General features: G+C 40.2%; 1 protein-coding gene across 4 annotated transcripts in view; it reads left to right on the top strand.

The window, feature by feature from the left end:
• The window catches only part of LOC127428426 (CXXC-type zinc finger protein 5-like), a 35292-nt gene extending 27882 nt beyond the window's left edge, over positions 1-7410 (top strand). For 3 of the 4 annotated variants that reach the window (XM_051676782.1, XM_051676784.1, XM_051676783.1), the window contains exon 3: positions 5838-7410. In XM_051676782.1, coding sequence (XP_051532742.1) covers positions 5838-5882 — 45 coding nt within the window. In that variant the 3' untranslated portion in view covers positions 5883-7410. The remainder of the gene's footprint in view (positions 1-5837) is intronic. The other variant, XM_051676785.1, reaches the window with a different exon arrangement.
• Positions 7411-15171: the final 7761 nt, after the last annotated feature.

Below are 15171 nucleotides of genomic sequence, written 5' to 3'. Positions count from 1 at the left end.
TTCAATTCCTTTACAATATACACACATTCACTCTTTGTCTTAAGTCTGATTCATTGAAAACTGCTCCGTTAATGTTTTCACATTTACAATTATGAATGACAAACGAATCACGTACTGTACATGACATATTTTCAATTAAAAACTGCTAATTTCGACAAATGGTGAATAGTTTGCATTCATGGAAATTAATGTTGGTTGGTACAACATTTCAATCATAAAACAGTGGTCAAATATTGCATGTTTAGTTAGATACTTACATCTCACATGACACAAACACTCTTAATCTGAACTGCTTGCTGATGCGTGGCACTGGAATAATCCACGAGGTTCCCGTTTAGCGTCTTTAACTTGAGTCCCATATAACATTGACATTGTCATATGACATTGACGAGCAGTGTTAGACTACTGTGCACACTAAAAATGAAACTTTTTTTAAACATTTATGTTATTCCTGCAACAACTTAATGACAATTAGACAGCGGTGCATAATGAACTGCAGCAGAACAGCAACAAAGATATAAATTATTGGGGGGACATTCTGGCCATATCTGATTATTGTATATTGTTGTTACGGCCCTGGATAATGTTAATTTCAACATATCGTGATACATTTTTAAAATGAAAAGTTGTATGTTAACTAGTGGTCGACCAATATATCGCAAAGACCGATAAATCTATATATTCTGAATATATATAAAGCCTATATTCTGAAATTTTAAATGATCTGCATTGGCTGATAAATTTTCCCGTTTGGCCGATTGGATTCTTAAAGGAATAGTTCACCCAAAAATGAAAATTTGCTGATAATTTACTCACCCTCAGGCCATCCAAGATGTATCTGAGTTTCTTTCTTCTTCAAAACAGAATTTAAGACTTTTAGGATTTCATTTCAGGCCTCCTCCTTTAAACAATGCAAGTGAATGTCCTCCATTTTTTGACGGTCCAAAATGCATATTTAAGGTTAGGGTTGCATTTGTAGTTAAAAAGTATAAAAGTATTGTTTTGTTTCTAAAAATAATCAATCGTTTGGGTTCAGAAGGACTATTTGTCGACTGGAGTCGTGTGGATTATTTTGATGCACCCTAAATATGCATTTTGGACCGTCAAAAAATTAAGGACATTCACTAAAGGAGGCGACATGAAATGAAATCCTGAAAATCTTAAATTCTGTTTTGATGAAGAAAGAAACTCAGATACATCTTGGATGGCCTGAGGGTGAGTAAATTATCAGCAAATTTTCATTTTTGGGTGAACTATTCCTTTAAGGTCACGAGGGCGCAGAGACTTGCCTGTTTGCGTGTGAAGGAGCATCTGAGACATGTAAACGACCTATCACAGTTCGTTTTGTTGTTACATGCCATCGTGTTACTACAATAATAGACCGGTGCGCAACACAGTCTCATTTAAATGGTCCGCATGTTAGATGCTGACTTCAAGTGGACCTGGGAAGCTTGTACCTCCAAGTTGGGCATTCGTTACAACGACATGTCACGCATTCAAGTGGGAAACAAAATACGGAAGAAGCCAAACTTAAACAAATACACAATGAATGACGGCAAATGCTCTTTTTCTATTGTACTAGTGAATAAACATAAATGAATACACTTGAATTACTTATTCACAACATATATTATTTATAAATGCGTGGTATCTAAAAAATTATGAATTAATTTGCTTAAAACAAACTGTGGAAGGTGAGTCATTAGTTGACAGTCATACATAACAAATTAACATTATTAAAATAAAGTACAGAAGTTTAAATATTTTTGCAAAATCATTCGTTTCCATCATCTTTCCTGTTGACACGCCCCTTCCAACATCCCATCTCAGCAACTCGTGTATCATCTAGAATTCAGAGTTTCCCACTTGGAAGTACGACTTCGCTTGTTCGTTCATGTTCTCGGAACTCGTAATCTATATTTCTGACTCCACTTGAAGGGCATAAGAGCCACAGTGTGTTAAAGTGCTCGCCTATTTCCTTCTCCATCTCTCTCCTTAACAGTTCCCTGTATCTCTTAACTGTCTTGTCTAATGATAAAAAGGCAAATATCAATAAAACTAATATCATATACCATCTGCAAATATGAGGATATCTTGTTTAAACAGATATAATTCACAAATCCAGCGTTTTCTTCCCATCCAGTGCTCATTTAATATCGAGCATTCCTTCAGCCAAAATAAAAAACTTAAGGATAAGGATCAAATGTTCCTCTGATTCACAAATCATGATGGTCAGTCCACGATAATCCAAGCAGGTGATCCACAGCGTTTAAACTGTCAGTAGATTGCTGCTCGTGCTGGATCCACACAAGCGTGTGAAAGCAACTTTAAAGTAAAAGCACTTCACTTGTCCTATGAATAAATGCCATATTCAACATGTACTGTTTACAATTGGTTTGATTTGGTCTTTTATGAGAAAATGCGATTGCTAATGCGCAAATGCCATCCATTGTTGCTGGACTACTGTGTGTACTGTTATTTCCTTCTTTCTAATACATTAACAATTTCTTCATGCAGAAATAAATTTCATGACTAAACAGAAATCAGAAGAAACTGCTATCTACCATTTACCATTTTTTTACAAAGTTAAAGTTTTGTGTGAAATTGAGTAAATATAGTGCTAAATAAGATTTATTAATTCTTTAGCATTTTTATGTTTGTTATTGACTATATTAAATTGTGTGATATCGGCTTTGTATCAGCCTATCAGCCACACTGCTCTCTGGATATTGGCATCGACCATTAAAAAACCCATATCGGTCAACCACTAATGTTAACATTAGTTAATGCACTATGAACTAACAATGAACATTTGTATTTTTATTAACTAACATTAACAAAGATTAGTAAATGCTGGAAACATAATGCATTGTTTATTGTTAGTTAATGATACTTAATGCATTAGCTAATGTTAACGAATGGAACCTTATTGTAAAGTGTTAACATAAGAAAAAGAGTTTAAATATTATAAATACTGAACAGGAAAGAGCCTGTAATTTATACCTTTGTACACCACAGATTGATACAGCTTTACACTAAAATAACAGAGAACAGCTCACAAAATATTTCAAAGAACGCTCTTTTTCAAATTCTCTCCCAGAAAGGCCTAGTAAGATTAAACTGCTTCCATATACAGACTACACGCAACATATACTTGAACTTAGCTGCAACAGTTTATTGTTGTAAAGGCCCTTTCACATGATTCGTGTCAACCTTCCCCAATGCAATTAACTCTATCGAGCATAGCGTCAAGCTACAGCATTACCCCCAGCGATATGTTGCAAGCGATATACTGCTACGCTCAAATTTCAAACTGTTTTAAACTTTGACCTAGTTTGCCGCTGCCTTTTTAAAGCAGAGCCAATGATTACTGGACAATTCGCATGACGTATCATTACGTCGGTGGTGTCGAAGTGAAAATCAAAACAAAATGGAAGAGATACTGATTCTGTGCAAAGCAAGATACATCATTACTTGTTACTCAGCAAACTCATAAAATCGTTGCATAGCTTTTTACATGGAAGTCAAAGTGGTTGTTGAGAGGTGCGATGAAGCCCTGACACGAGTCTTGTAAAAAGGACATAATTGTTGTAAATGTTGGGCTTTGTTCCATTAACTGTCCTCTACTAGAATATATGGTTTCTGTAACCTTCAAAAAAGTAAAGTAAAATTATTGCTGAAAATCTGGTGTCTTTTTCAAGAGCGTATGCAGATCTAGTCTGAGTTCAAAAGTATAGCAACAAGATGATAACACTGTACGTGTTATCATGATTTTATTGTAATAAAATCACTTATTAACCATATCTGTTTAAAGTAATATTTAATATTACAACTTGTTTGTCATGACGACATACAATAACGGCGATAAACCCTGTAATCTGGTCAGATGTTGTAACGGCAGTAAATACCTGATTTAATCACACTAAAATCATGTTAACATGTATAATGTTTATGTCTTGTGGCTATACTTTTGAAACAGTGTGCATTTTAATGTTTATGGACTAGCCCCATTCACTTCCGTTGTAAGTGCCTTTCTGTAACCATGATTTTTGCTTTATTTTTAATAAGGAGGGACGAGTCAAAGTAATTTTTTGTGGTAATAAACATTAGGCCACAAATGCTGCCAGTTGAACGTTCCTTTAAGGTTTTCACCATTTTCACCATTGTTTTTAATTAAGTATCTATATCTCAGTCTTTTTCAGGAATGCTTGAATGTTATTGTGTGAGTGTGAGTGTGAGTGTGTGGGCTGGTGCATGTGTGATGGGGACACGTGAGTGGGGATGTGTTGGCCGCCCATGGCCTGGGCCAGTGCTGGCGAATGTGTGAGATTCTGTGCCGCAGTGGCGTTGCACTCAAGCATTGCCTGAGCTTCAGTCCCCTCTCAAAATCAACATTGCCTCATACTGCTTCTTGCCTTTCCTCACCTGGCCTAGTCTCAGAGCCAACCTGAATCCCACTGCAGACGCCAACTGAAAGACACTGAAAGAATACAGAGAGAAAGAAAGATACGCAGAGATATAAAGATAGAGAAAGAGTTACAAGCAAGAGCAGTGTGGTGGGCGCTCGACGTGACTGCGTGGTGACTAAATAATGAATGTGGCGTATCGGGTTTCACGTGGAGCCAGGGCCATGGCCCATGGCTGGAGAGGAGGAGGGGGTAGGAAAGACAGAACAGGGAAGTAAAGAGAGAGGAATTAAATGAATCACACGTCTGCAGAGAAGGGAGAGCAAAAGGATGCATGACCAAAAAGTCTGTGAATTCATCTATGCTTAATTGATTTTTTGACTAGAATACTTTTTCTTGAAAACTGAAGTTTTTTTTTTTTTTTTTTGGTAAAATACTTTATCCTATTCCATCTTAATTTGTACAGACAACAATAAGTAAGCCATTCATTGGTTAATTTTCTCGAAAACTGTAAACACTGTGTCTATGGCGTTATAAAAATATCTGTTTGTTTTGAGCAACCTGCTTAGACCCGTCCCAACAATGTTACTCAAACAATGGCATGAGTTGGGGGCAGGACTATCTGACTGTTTGAACAACTGCAGGCAAGGGGCATATTCAGTTGTTGTTTTGAAAACATTGTTTATTTTTGCAATTCTGTTCGGTGGCGGTAGTGTTGCAGAAATTACATACTTCAGCTTTAAGTTTAGTCAGGAAACTCTACAGTGCAACTGATAGGTTCTTCCTATGCAATCTCGGTAGCCAAAAACTTGTTTTCACAACATTTAAATAGTCTTACCTCAATTAGTAGCAAGGGTCCCACGATAGGATAAGTAATGAGAGCTTTTCTCGCATTTACCCTCCTCCTCCCCAGCACCACTGGTCTAGATGTGATTTAGCAGCAGCGTAAGCAGTTCTTGTCTGCCAATACAAAACCTACTAACTATCATATCCATTGATAAACATCTTTAAAATAAATTATTCCAAGAGTTGTCATGACTAAATTATATGTAAGCAATTTATTGGTTGATTTTCCTGAAAAGTGTAAACACTGTGGCTCTGTAGCACTGTCAAAACATTGCTCTCTTTGTTTGAGTGTCCCGAACAGCCTGACACAGCAACATTGACTCAACCAATGGCTTGAATGTAGGGCAGGCCTATCTGTTTTTGCCGACAAATGGAAGATTGGGGGAGTGTTTGGGAAAAATGACTTAAAAAACTATTTTTGCAATTCCATTTGGCGATACTAGGGACTCAGAAATTACACACTTCAGCTTTAATAAACATATGTCTATATGCTTTTGAAATTGGTTTGCTTTTGTTATCCATATCTTACTCTCTAATAAGTACACCCCATTTTTCTTTCCCCATCTCTCTTTTTCTTTCTCTAAGAAGGTGATGCTGCCGACGGGAGCAGCGTTCCGGTGGTTCCAGTAGGACTGTGACCTCTGAACTCCACCCAAAGCTCTGTTATCAAGTGCAATGCCAACTCTCGCTTGGATCATCATCTCGGGCACCAACACTGGCTGACAAACACAAACTACATGAAAAAAGAGAGAAACACAAGACAAATATGAAAAAAAGTCATCACAAGATACAGAACAATACAGCAACAATACAAAATGAATCAAACAATTAATGGATGCACCTACTTATTCCTTGAACCAAAAATTAAACATAAATAAAAATATTTATGGCAACTTTCATTCCCTTTTATATGTTTCCATTTTGGTACCTTTTGTCCATTTTTCCAGCAGATTTTTTTCTGTGGCTTAGACAAGGGAACTGTTCATTGACAAACAGAAATGGCGGACTCAGTGTGGACAATCAACAAAATTTCTGTGTTTGGTGTTAATGTTGTTCACGTGTGGAAAGATACTTGTGTAGAGAATGTACATTTTATGGCTATATTTTAAAATTAGTGGCTAATGGCAAGCACTATTGTAATTTAGGACCATTGTTCTTACTTAAAAACTCTGTATTTTATGATTGTTTTCCTTTGTTTTTAGTTTGATTTAAATGTATAGTTTTGAAAACTGATCAATGTCTGTCTTTCAAGGGAAAAGTAAATATTCAGAAATATACAAATCTAGTTTTCTGAATTGAACAAGAACAAATATGCATTATGAAAAACCCTAATCCAGCAACAGTGTAATTGAAACATAAAAATGCCATTGTTTCTCTAGGGTTGTTACTACTGGAAGCTCCAAACATATAGTAACATTTAGTTTTTTCTGTTTTACTGTACTGGCAGTCTTTTGTTCTATTATGCCAGATTGCATCATATCACATCATGTAATATCACGTGACATCACATTTCATAGGGATCTGTTATGTCACGTGATATTACGGATTGTCAGATTATTGTGTTCTCAGTGTTCAGGTCTGATTTTATAAGGAGCCCTCCACAGCACTTGCTTGGCTCAATTGAACGCACTGAAAGAAATAACTTTTTGTTTTGTTTTTGTTTTTTCATGACATTGCCATTAGTGACATCTTTTAAAAAAGAGCAGCAATGTTTGTATTGGATTAGAACTATGGGCTGGTTTTGTGAATAAAAACAAATGCATGTATTTGTGTCAAAGATTTACAGCTCCGACGTCCGTCTATTTGCATGTTTTTTAAGAAACAGCATCAAACTTACAAAAAAATAAAAAATAACAATGTGGAAATGTTCGCAAATCATCTAGGTTGATCCAAACCGTAAAATAAAGCAATGGGACAAGATATTTTCTTTTGAGATCAACATGTTTCACCAAGAGTCTTTACTTTCTTTTCTCATCACAACATGAAAAATTAGATCTTGATGTATGAAACATTTGATAGTATAAAAATGACAGTGAAGATGCACTGAAGACTGTGGAATGAAGTCCTGCTGGGACTGTCTGTGGCCCATTGATCTTACAACTCTAATATCACTTGCATTCCTTCTTAAGATACCATCTGACATTTAAAGGTAAAAACACAATTAAAAGACAATGAATTATTGATACTCAGCCAATGTCTCTTACCAAAAGTCTTTGGAGTTGTCAGTGCTACAGATCACCACATAAAGAGTACATGATATAAACCATAATCTGCACCAGTGTCAGAAATTAACTTTTTTATTAAGGGGCAATTTTTGCCCCAGTGGAATTGATTTTCAGGGGCATTTTACCTTTATGAGGGCATTTTTAAAACTCTTTTTCTTTTATGTCAAATACTGCAATTGCTTTGCTAAAATGCATTTTAAATAATTTTGCAGTCCCTAGATTAAATTATACAGATCTCTACTCTAGCATACACTGCACTCATAATAAATCTACAACTAGATTAGGCCTAGAACAAAATATCAGGTTCTATATCAAATATTAATATACAGAGAATATTAGTGTTGTCATTCGATTAAAATTTGTAATCGCGATTAATCAAAATGTTTGGTAGTTAATCACTATTAATCGCAAATTTTGAAAATGCTGAAATTTGACACTAAATATATTTCTTTTCCTGTCAAAATGAATTTATTTCCATTTTAGGAAAGAAAACTAAATAATATGTAACAATATAATGCTTTATTAACATTTTCCACACAAAACCTTCCACAGTATAAAGATAAAAATGCACTAAATAGCACCAATTCAAGTAACATTAAACGTTACCCAACGTGGGACTTTGACTAATTGAATGAATTAGTCCCCACATAGTCATTTTCATTGCAATGGGCATTAAATCTCTTACTCTCATCCTCCACAATATAAATTTGCCAACAGACTGATTTGTTACAGCAATCATAAAGCCCCGTTCATGATTCGCATCAGGGCGTCAGCCCCAGAGTTAAGTGCTGCTTTGAACTCCACATGAAAAGCGCTTGCAGACAAAAACATTTCATTTTGTGTTTTGGTGATTTTTAAGACTTGATGTGCTTCTGTGGTAATTAAAACGTGCCGTACATATGGTGAAAAATACTTGGTTTCTTTCAAAAGTCCCATCTGGGCTTGATTTGTTCATCAAATAGCGTTAAGAGCTCCTATCCCGATCACTGTATCAATGGTTACGTTTACATGCATCCTCAAAATGCGATTACAATGCGACTAAGGCAATACTGCGATGAAACTGTTGCTCATGTAAACAGAATATTGTGATTATGATATTGCGATTATGCTAATAATCAGAGTAATGATAATTGCAGTAAGATATGTAGAATATTCCTTCTTTAATCACTTTATAGTGTCATGTAAACTCTTTAATCGCATTTCTTCCACTCTGACCAAAGTGTGCCTGCGCCAGTGCTGCAGATGGATGATGTTATGCTCAAGCACAGGTTCGAAAACATTGTGAAACAGAAGAAGCTGCACTTACTTCTCAGCTTCATGTGAAACAGCAGTTTCTTGCACTGTTGCACAAGGTTCCACAGCTCGGGCCGGGGATGAAATATTGTCCCCTGTGCTTGAGACAGAAGGTCCCTCCTCTCCAGTATCGCCCAAGGCGAGCTGTCGAGGAGAGATATTATCCCCGAGAACCATACTCTGTTCTGCCAACATGGCGCTATCAGTAAGAGGCAAGATCCTTGTTGACAAACTCTGGCTAGAACTCCCGGGAGCAGAGAAACCGGAGGAAACGTATACAGGTGCATTTTGGGCCATGTATGCGCCATCGCGTCCAGACCCAGGGGGGCTGGGTGACTCAAAGAGAAGTAGAGGGGACATTGCACTGTCTGTTGGGAGGCGAAGAGGTCCACCTATGCTTCGTAAAATCTTAACCAGATTTGTTTCACTACCTTGGGGTGGAGTTTCCATTCTCCCGTCGTTATTTTCTGTCTGGACAGTAAATCCGCTCCCACATTCAGGCATCCAGGGATATATACTGCTTTGAGTGACAGTAGCTTGCACTGGGCCCAAAGAAAAATCTGCCGCACTAGTCTGTTTAGCTGGCGCGACCGCAGACCTCCCTGGTGATTTATGTAAGAGACTGCCGCTGTGTTGTCCACCCACACCAGGACATGGCAGCCTCTCAGATGCTGGAGGAAGTACTTCAGGGCCAGAAATACAGCCATCAACTTGAGACAGTTGATGTGCCAATCAAGCTGATGACCCTCCCATTCCTCTTGAGCTAGATGACCACTTAAGACTGCTCCCCAGCCCGACAGGGAGGCATCCGTCGTTAGCAATCTGCGACGGCAAGACGCACCTAGAGTGGGACCCAAGGTGAGGAACCGGGGTCTGAGCCACATAGAGAGGGTACGTAGCCCACGGCGCGTAACCCTTATCTGCCTTCGGGGATTGGCCCTTGGATGAAATCCCCTGGCTTTGAGCCACAACTGAAACGGTCTCATATGCAAAAGGCCCATAGGGATCACAGAGGACGCAGATGCCATGAGACCTAACATTCGTTGATACTGAAGAACAGTACGATCTTGGCCTAGCCTGACTTTGCTCAGGGTATTCTGAATTGTCTCGATTCGAGCGGGAGACAGCTGTGCCTGCATCATGATCGAATTCCATACAATCCCTAAATATGTCGTTCTCTGGGCAGGAGAAGGACCACTTTTCTTGTCGTTGAGTCTCAACCCCAGAGAAACTAGATGAGCTAAGACGACATTTCTGTGCTGTAATGCCAGTTCTTGCGATTGTACTAGTATCAGCCAGTCGTCTATGTAATTCAAAATATGGATGCCCTGGAGTTGGAGTTGGAGTTGGAATGGAGCCAGTGCTGCATCCATGCACATTGTGTATGTGCGAGGTGATAAGCCTAGGCCGAATGGAAGAACCCGATATTGGTAAGCTTCGCCCCCGAAAGCAAACCTCAGGAACTTCCTGTGTTGTGGCAATATTTCTATATGAAAGTATGCGTCCATGAGATCGATTGTGACTAACCAATCGTGATGTTGAATTTGTGACACGATCGTCTTGACAGTTAGCATCTTGAACTTGAGCACCTTGACTGAGCGGTTCAAGCCTTGAAGATCTAAAATCGGACGCAATCCCCCTTCTTGGGAACCAGGAAGTATCTGCTGTAGTAACCTGACTCTCTCTCTGGAATGGGGACATGTTCTATGGCCCCTTTGACCAGAAGAGATTGCAGCTCTTGTGACAGTAAATGTGCTTGTTCCGGTTTCACGGTAGTGGGGACCACGCCATTGAAACACGGAGGACGGCGAACGAATTGAATCCTGTAGCCCTTTTCCACTGTCTTTAGGACCCACATAGAAATACCCGGCAGTAGCTTCCATGCTGCCAGATTCTCTGAAATGGGTACTAATTTTGATACTTCCCATTGAGGGGATGTTGGATGTTCTGTGTCCTGGGCGACAACAGGAAGCATCAGAACACCCAACATTTCGCTGGAAACCGCTGCCCCCCGAAACACCAGAGGCGGTGGGGATGGAGAGCTTTCGTGAAGGTGTCGGGAAGGAGCGGGTAAATGTTTTTTAGAGGGGGGCTACCCCCACAAGGCTGGGTGCAAGACCGTCAGGACTTCTTCTTTTTGGAAATAATGGTCCTGAGGTCTTGCTTTGGAGACTGCTGAGGGTGACGAGCCGATCCCCCATCTTTACGAGGGGGAGCGCAACTCACCACACTTTGTTTTTGAGCCTCCCTTCTAGAAGGACCGGGGCGAGGCTGGGTGGCCGGCAGCCCCTCCCCCTGAATGCGGTGAGGAAGGAATTGCACAAAGTCTTCCTCATGTTTTTTCACCTCCCGAAACCTGGCGACAACTGTATTCACCGAATCGCCAAACAGGCCGGAAGGTGAGACCGGGGCATCAAGTAGGAATACTCTGTCCTTATCCTTGATGCCCATGAGGTTTAACCACAGATGCCTCTCCGTGCTGACCAAAGCAGCCATTGAACAGCCGATAGCGCGAGCCATCTGCTTGATTGCACGGAGAGATAAATCTGTGGCTTGACGAAGCTCTGAAAATGCTTCCTCATCGATTGTACTACCCGCACTCATGTCCTTCAACAGATCAGCCTGGTATGCCTGTGACACTGCCATGGTGTGTAGCGCAGCACCAGCCTGACCTGCTGCTTGACAAGCTTTCCCCACAAGCGTTGAGGTGGTTCTACATAGCTTTGTGGGGAGAGTTGGTCTTTTTAATGTTGATGTAGAACCAGACGAGAGATAGCCTGTGAGCGTCTCTTCTACCTATGGCATCATCGTATACCCCCGTGCCTTAGTAGCCACAATAGTCGAATATGTCGACGTTGAAGGCACAAAGATATGGGAAGTATAAGGTTTCCCCCATGAATGAGTCAACTTGTCATGGAGGTCTTCAAAGAAGGGGAGAGACTGATTTTGTGTTCCCTTCCCCTGGCCACCAGACAGAAATCTGTCTTCTAGTTTCGATCGTTTGGGGTCTCTTGTTCACATGGCCAATCTAGCTGTAATCTGGCCACCGCATGAGTAACCACCTCGAGTAATTCCTCAACTGCTTTGTCATCATGTAAGGAACGTTCAGAGGTAGGCAACTCAAAGTCCACAGACCCAAGAGATTCATCGTCCCCCTCATGAACTGAAGAGGCGCCGGGAAGCGCTTCGCGTGAGGGACAAACTGGATCTGGAGAGAGAGCGAGCGATAGGGATGGACCCGTCTCTTGCTCCTCAGCCAGATCCATACGCAAGCCCCACGATGGAATGGTGGGTGCGGGCTCTTGGAAGTAAGCGAGACAAGCGCGCAGCGTCTTCACTGTGAACAGCTCACAATGCTCACACTCACCTCACTCCAACGCAAGAGCAGCGTGCTCTTCCCCCAAACAAACAAAACAAAACTGGTGTTTGTCCGATTCAGCCATAGGATGTAAGCATGGAAACACACACCGTTTGCTTTGTTGTTCGCTCATTTTTCTTTCTTTTGTCTTTTCCACACTTGAATGACAGAGAAAGAGAAAGTTTTATGCACACTGCCTGACAAATCTAACTCCTATCAGAAGAAAAATAGAGAGCTTGAGAAACTGAGAAGCACAAACACATTACAGAGTAGTCTGAAGACAAAAGACCTGAGGATGCACCTGTGGCACATCTATTTATAGCCCCTGGTACTAGCGCGTTCTGATGATGTCACCAACAGAGGCTATAAAGGTTCAAGTCAATTTCATTGACATGTTGCACACATATTCACAGCTTGTCACTCCTAAAGATGTTCCCATAAGCGCTGAATCAAGCGCAGCATTATGTGTAGCTTTTGACAGGGAACATATTTTCCTGAGTTGTGAATGTCCGTTTGCAATCTTAATTGAATGTTGGTGAGATAAAAAGACTGTATTCCGTTAAAAAATGGCAAGTACATCTTTCAAACGAGTTTGTCCTCGCGGGCGGAACACAACAACATCCAGCGTGTGTATTCCGATTCACAAACAAGTGACTCTTATGAACCAATCCTTTTAATGAATCAAAACAGACAGAGCAACCAGTGTAACCCGATAAACAAATGACTCTTATGAACCGATTCTTTTTAGTGAATCAAATGAGACAGTGCATCCAGTGTAGTCGAAAATGTCTCTTATTAACCGGTTCTTTTAATAAATCATTCAAAAATGATTGACTCATTTTCCTTATGCCAAGCTGTATTTAAAGATACATATTTGCAACAACATGCAGACTCATAGTATTGCAATAATCAGACTCAGAGTATTAGTGTACATGTAAATGAAGCGCTGTTGTGTGTGTGTGTTGTGAAGTGTGCATCAGTGTAATGACTCTTGGCGGACACATATTACAATGGTTCCGCCCTTCAAACATGTTTTAACGTGTAACGGGGTTCAAGGATGGGCAAGGAGGGGGCGGGAACCGGCTGAACAGTCAACACAACTTTAATGACATAAGTCAACTTAAACACAGACACACACACACACACACACACACACACACACACACACACAGCGGACATGTGCGTCTCTCTCTCTCTCTCGAACTGGCGCCTCCGGCTCATCTTTATCGCTCTCCAGGCTGAGTAGGACAATTCAGCGCGGGTGTACGTACACCTTACGGCCCAGCCATGCCCTCCTTCTTGTCACATAATGGTAAATGCATTAACCTTGATTAAGAAAAATGAACACGTTAAACTTTTTAATTTAATCGCATGCATTAAGGCAGTAATTCTGACAGCTTGAAAAAAAAAATTATGTATGTATGGGGAAAACTTCAATCAGGAGTGCGAGAGTTATTCGAAAAGTATGGTCATTTTGTTGTTGATTTTTTCTTCTATCAGTAATGATTTATTTTTCATAATTTTATTTGAGGTCATTTGCCTTTATTTAGAGTGAAGACAGGAAATAAGGGCTGAAAAAGGGGAATCAGGACATGATGCAGGTCAGACTTGAACCTGGGGCACTATGTGCCAACAGCTCCTAAACTGTATACTGTATGTCCTGAGCATGTGCAGAGCCCACTGTGCCACAACTTCAGCCTCCAAAATTTTTGTGAAATAGATGTAGAAATTGTAATGTTGCTAAATACATTCAAACCACCATAAATATTAAATAATACAATTGAAGGAAAAATTAAATTTTAGCTGGAAAGTCCATGTAATAGTAAGCAAGAGAACAGAAGAAAAGCAGTGCGTGGTGCTGTAGGAGAGAGGTAAGGTACCAGCTGCAGGCCTGGAGAGCTGGATAGAGTCCTCAGCGCTGTAATGAGCCCAGGTCTGTGGTGCAGTCATCAGAGCAGGATCTGTAATGAGCCACAATCTCGGGTGGAGGCCCAGTTTGGTGGGTTCGTGCAAGAGTGTGTGTGTTTGTGTGAGAGAGAGAGACAGAAAGAAGTGGAGCTAGAGAGTGAGAGAAAGAAAGAATGTTCCCAGCTCCCCCCTGGTGACAGCGATGGGCCAGTGCCATGGCCACGGCGCTGGGAGGAAGCTGAGGCTCTGCATTATTAATGTGCGCCGCGGCGTCCTCGCCTCTTCCCAGCCACACAGCTCACTGCCTGTCCTGCCATCACAGAGGGAGAGAGAGAGAAAAAGAGAGAGAGAGAGAGAGAGAGAGAGAGAGAGAGAGAGAGAGAGAGAGTGAGAGAGAGAGAGAGAGAGAGGAGTGTGTGTCTGTGTGTGTGTTGTGGGGGTATAGATAAAGTGAGCAAGAGAGGGGGAATTGGATTGTTGTTGTGCCTGTTAGTGAATGCAGTGTGTTTGTGTGTGTTAGGCCGAGGAAACATAATGTTGTTTTTTTTTCTGTTGGTCAGTGTGAATATGTATGCCTGAGAGAGGATATAGTTTTCTGCCATGCAATATACATTATCTACGGACACAAAAACGTCTAGAACTAGTGCGTTTTTGTGCTTTGTGCTGAATAGACAAACATTTCTCACTAAAATTTAGCACACCAATATCAGATGGAAGGGAACGGTGAAGGGTTCGACGTGATCCGCATTATTAACTTTTCTAAAGAATCACAAACATTTAAGCTATAGAGACACACTTGCTCTCTTCCAAAAGTAAGTTGCCAATGTGATTGCTATTCCAAAAGATAGGACTTTTAATTAATTTGACCAAATTCTAATGCAGCATCTTATGGATCTTTTATGGAGAAATAGTTGATTAGAAATATTTTCATATTACAATCAATACATATCACAATACATATTAATTAATATAGTTCAACTTTATTTAAGGAATCTTACTGGGTTCAATACAAGTTAAGCTTAATTTACAAAATTTGTGGCATAATGTTGATGAACACAATAATTTTATTTGACGTGTCCCTCCTTTTCTTAAAAAAATGCAAAAATCAAAATAGGAAGTGAATGGGGCCAATCCG

This window comes from Myxocyprinus asiaticus, chromosome 38 (assembly GCF_019703515.2).
Source record: "Myxocyprinus asiaticus isolate MX2 ecotype Aquarium Trade chromosome 38, UBuf_Myxa_2, whole genome shotgun sequence".
Lineage (NCBI taxonomy): Eukaryota > Metazoa > Chordata > Actinopteri > Cypriniformes > Catostomidae > Myxocyprinus > Myxocyprinus asiaticus.
Note: the sequence above shows the minus strand (reverse complement) of the source record. Positions and strands in the feature narration are given on the sequence as shown.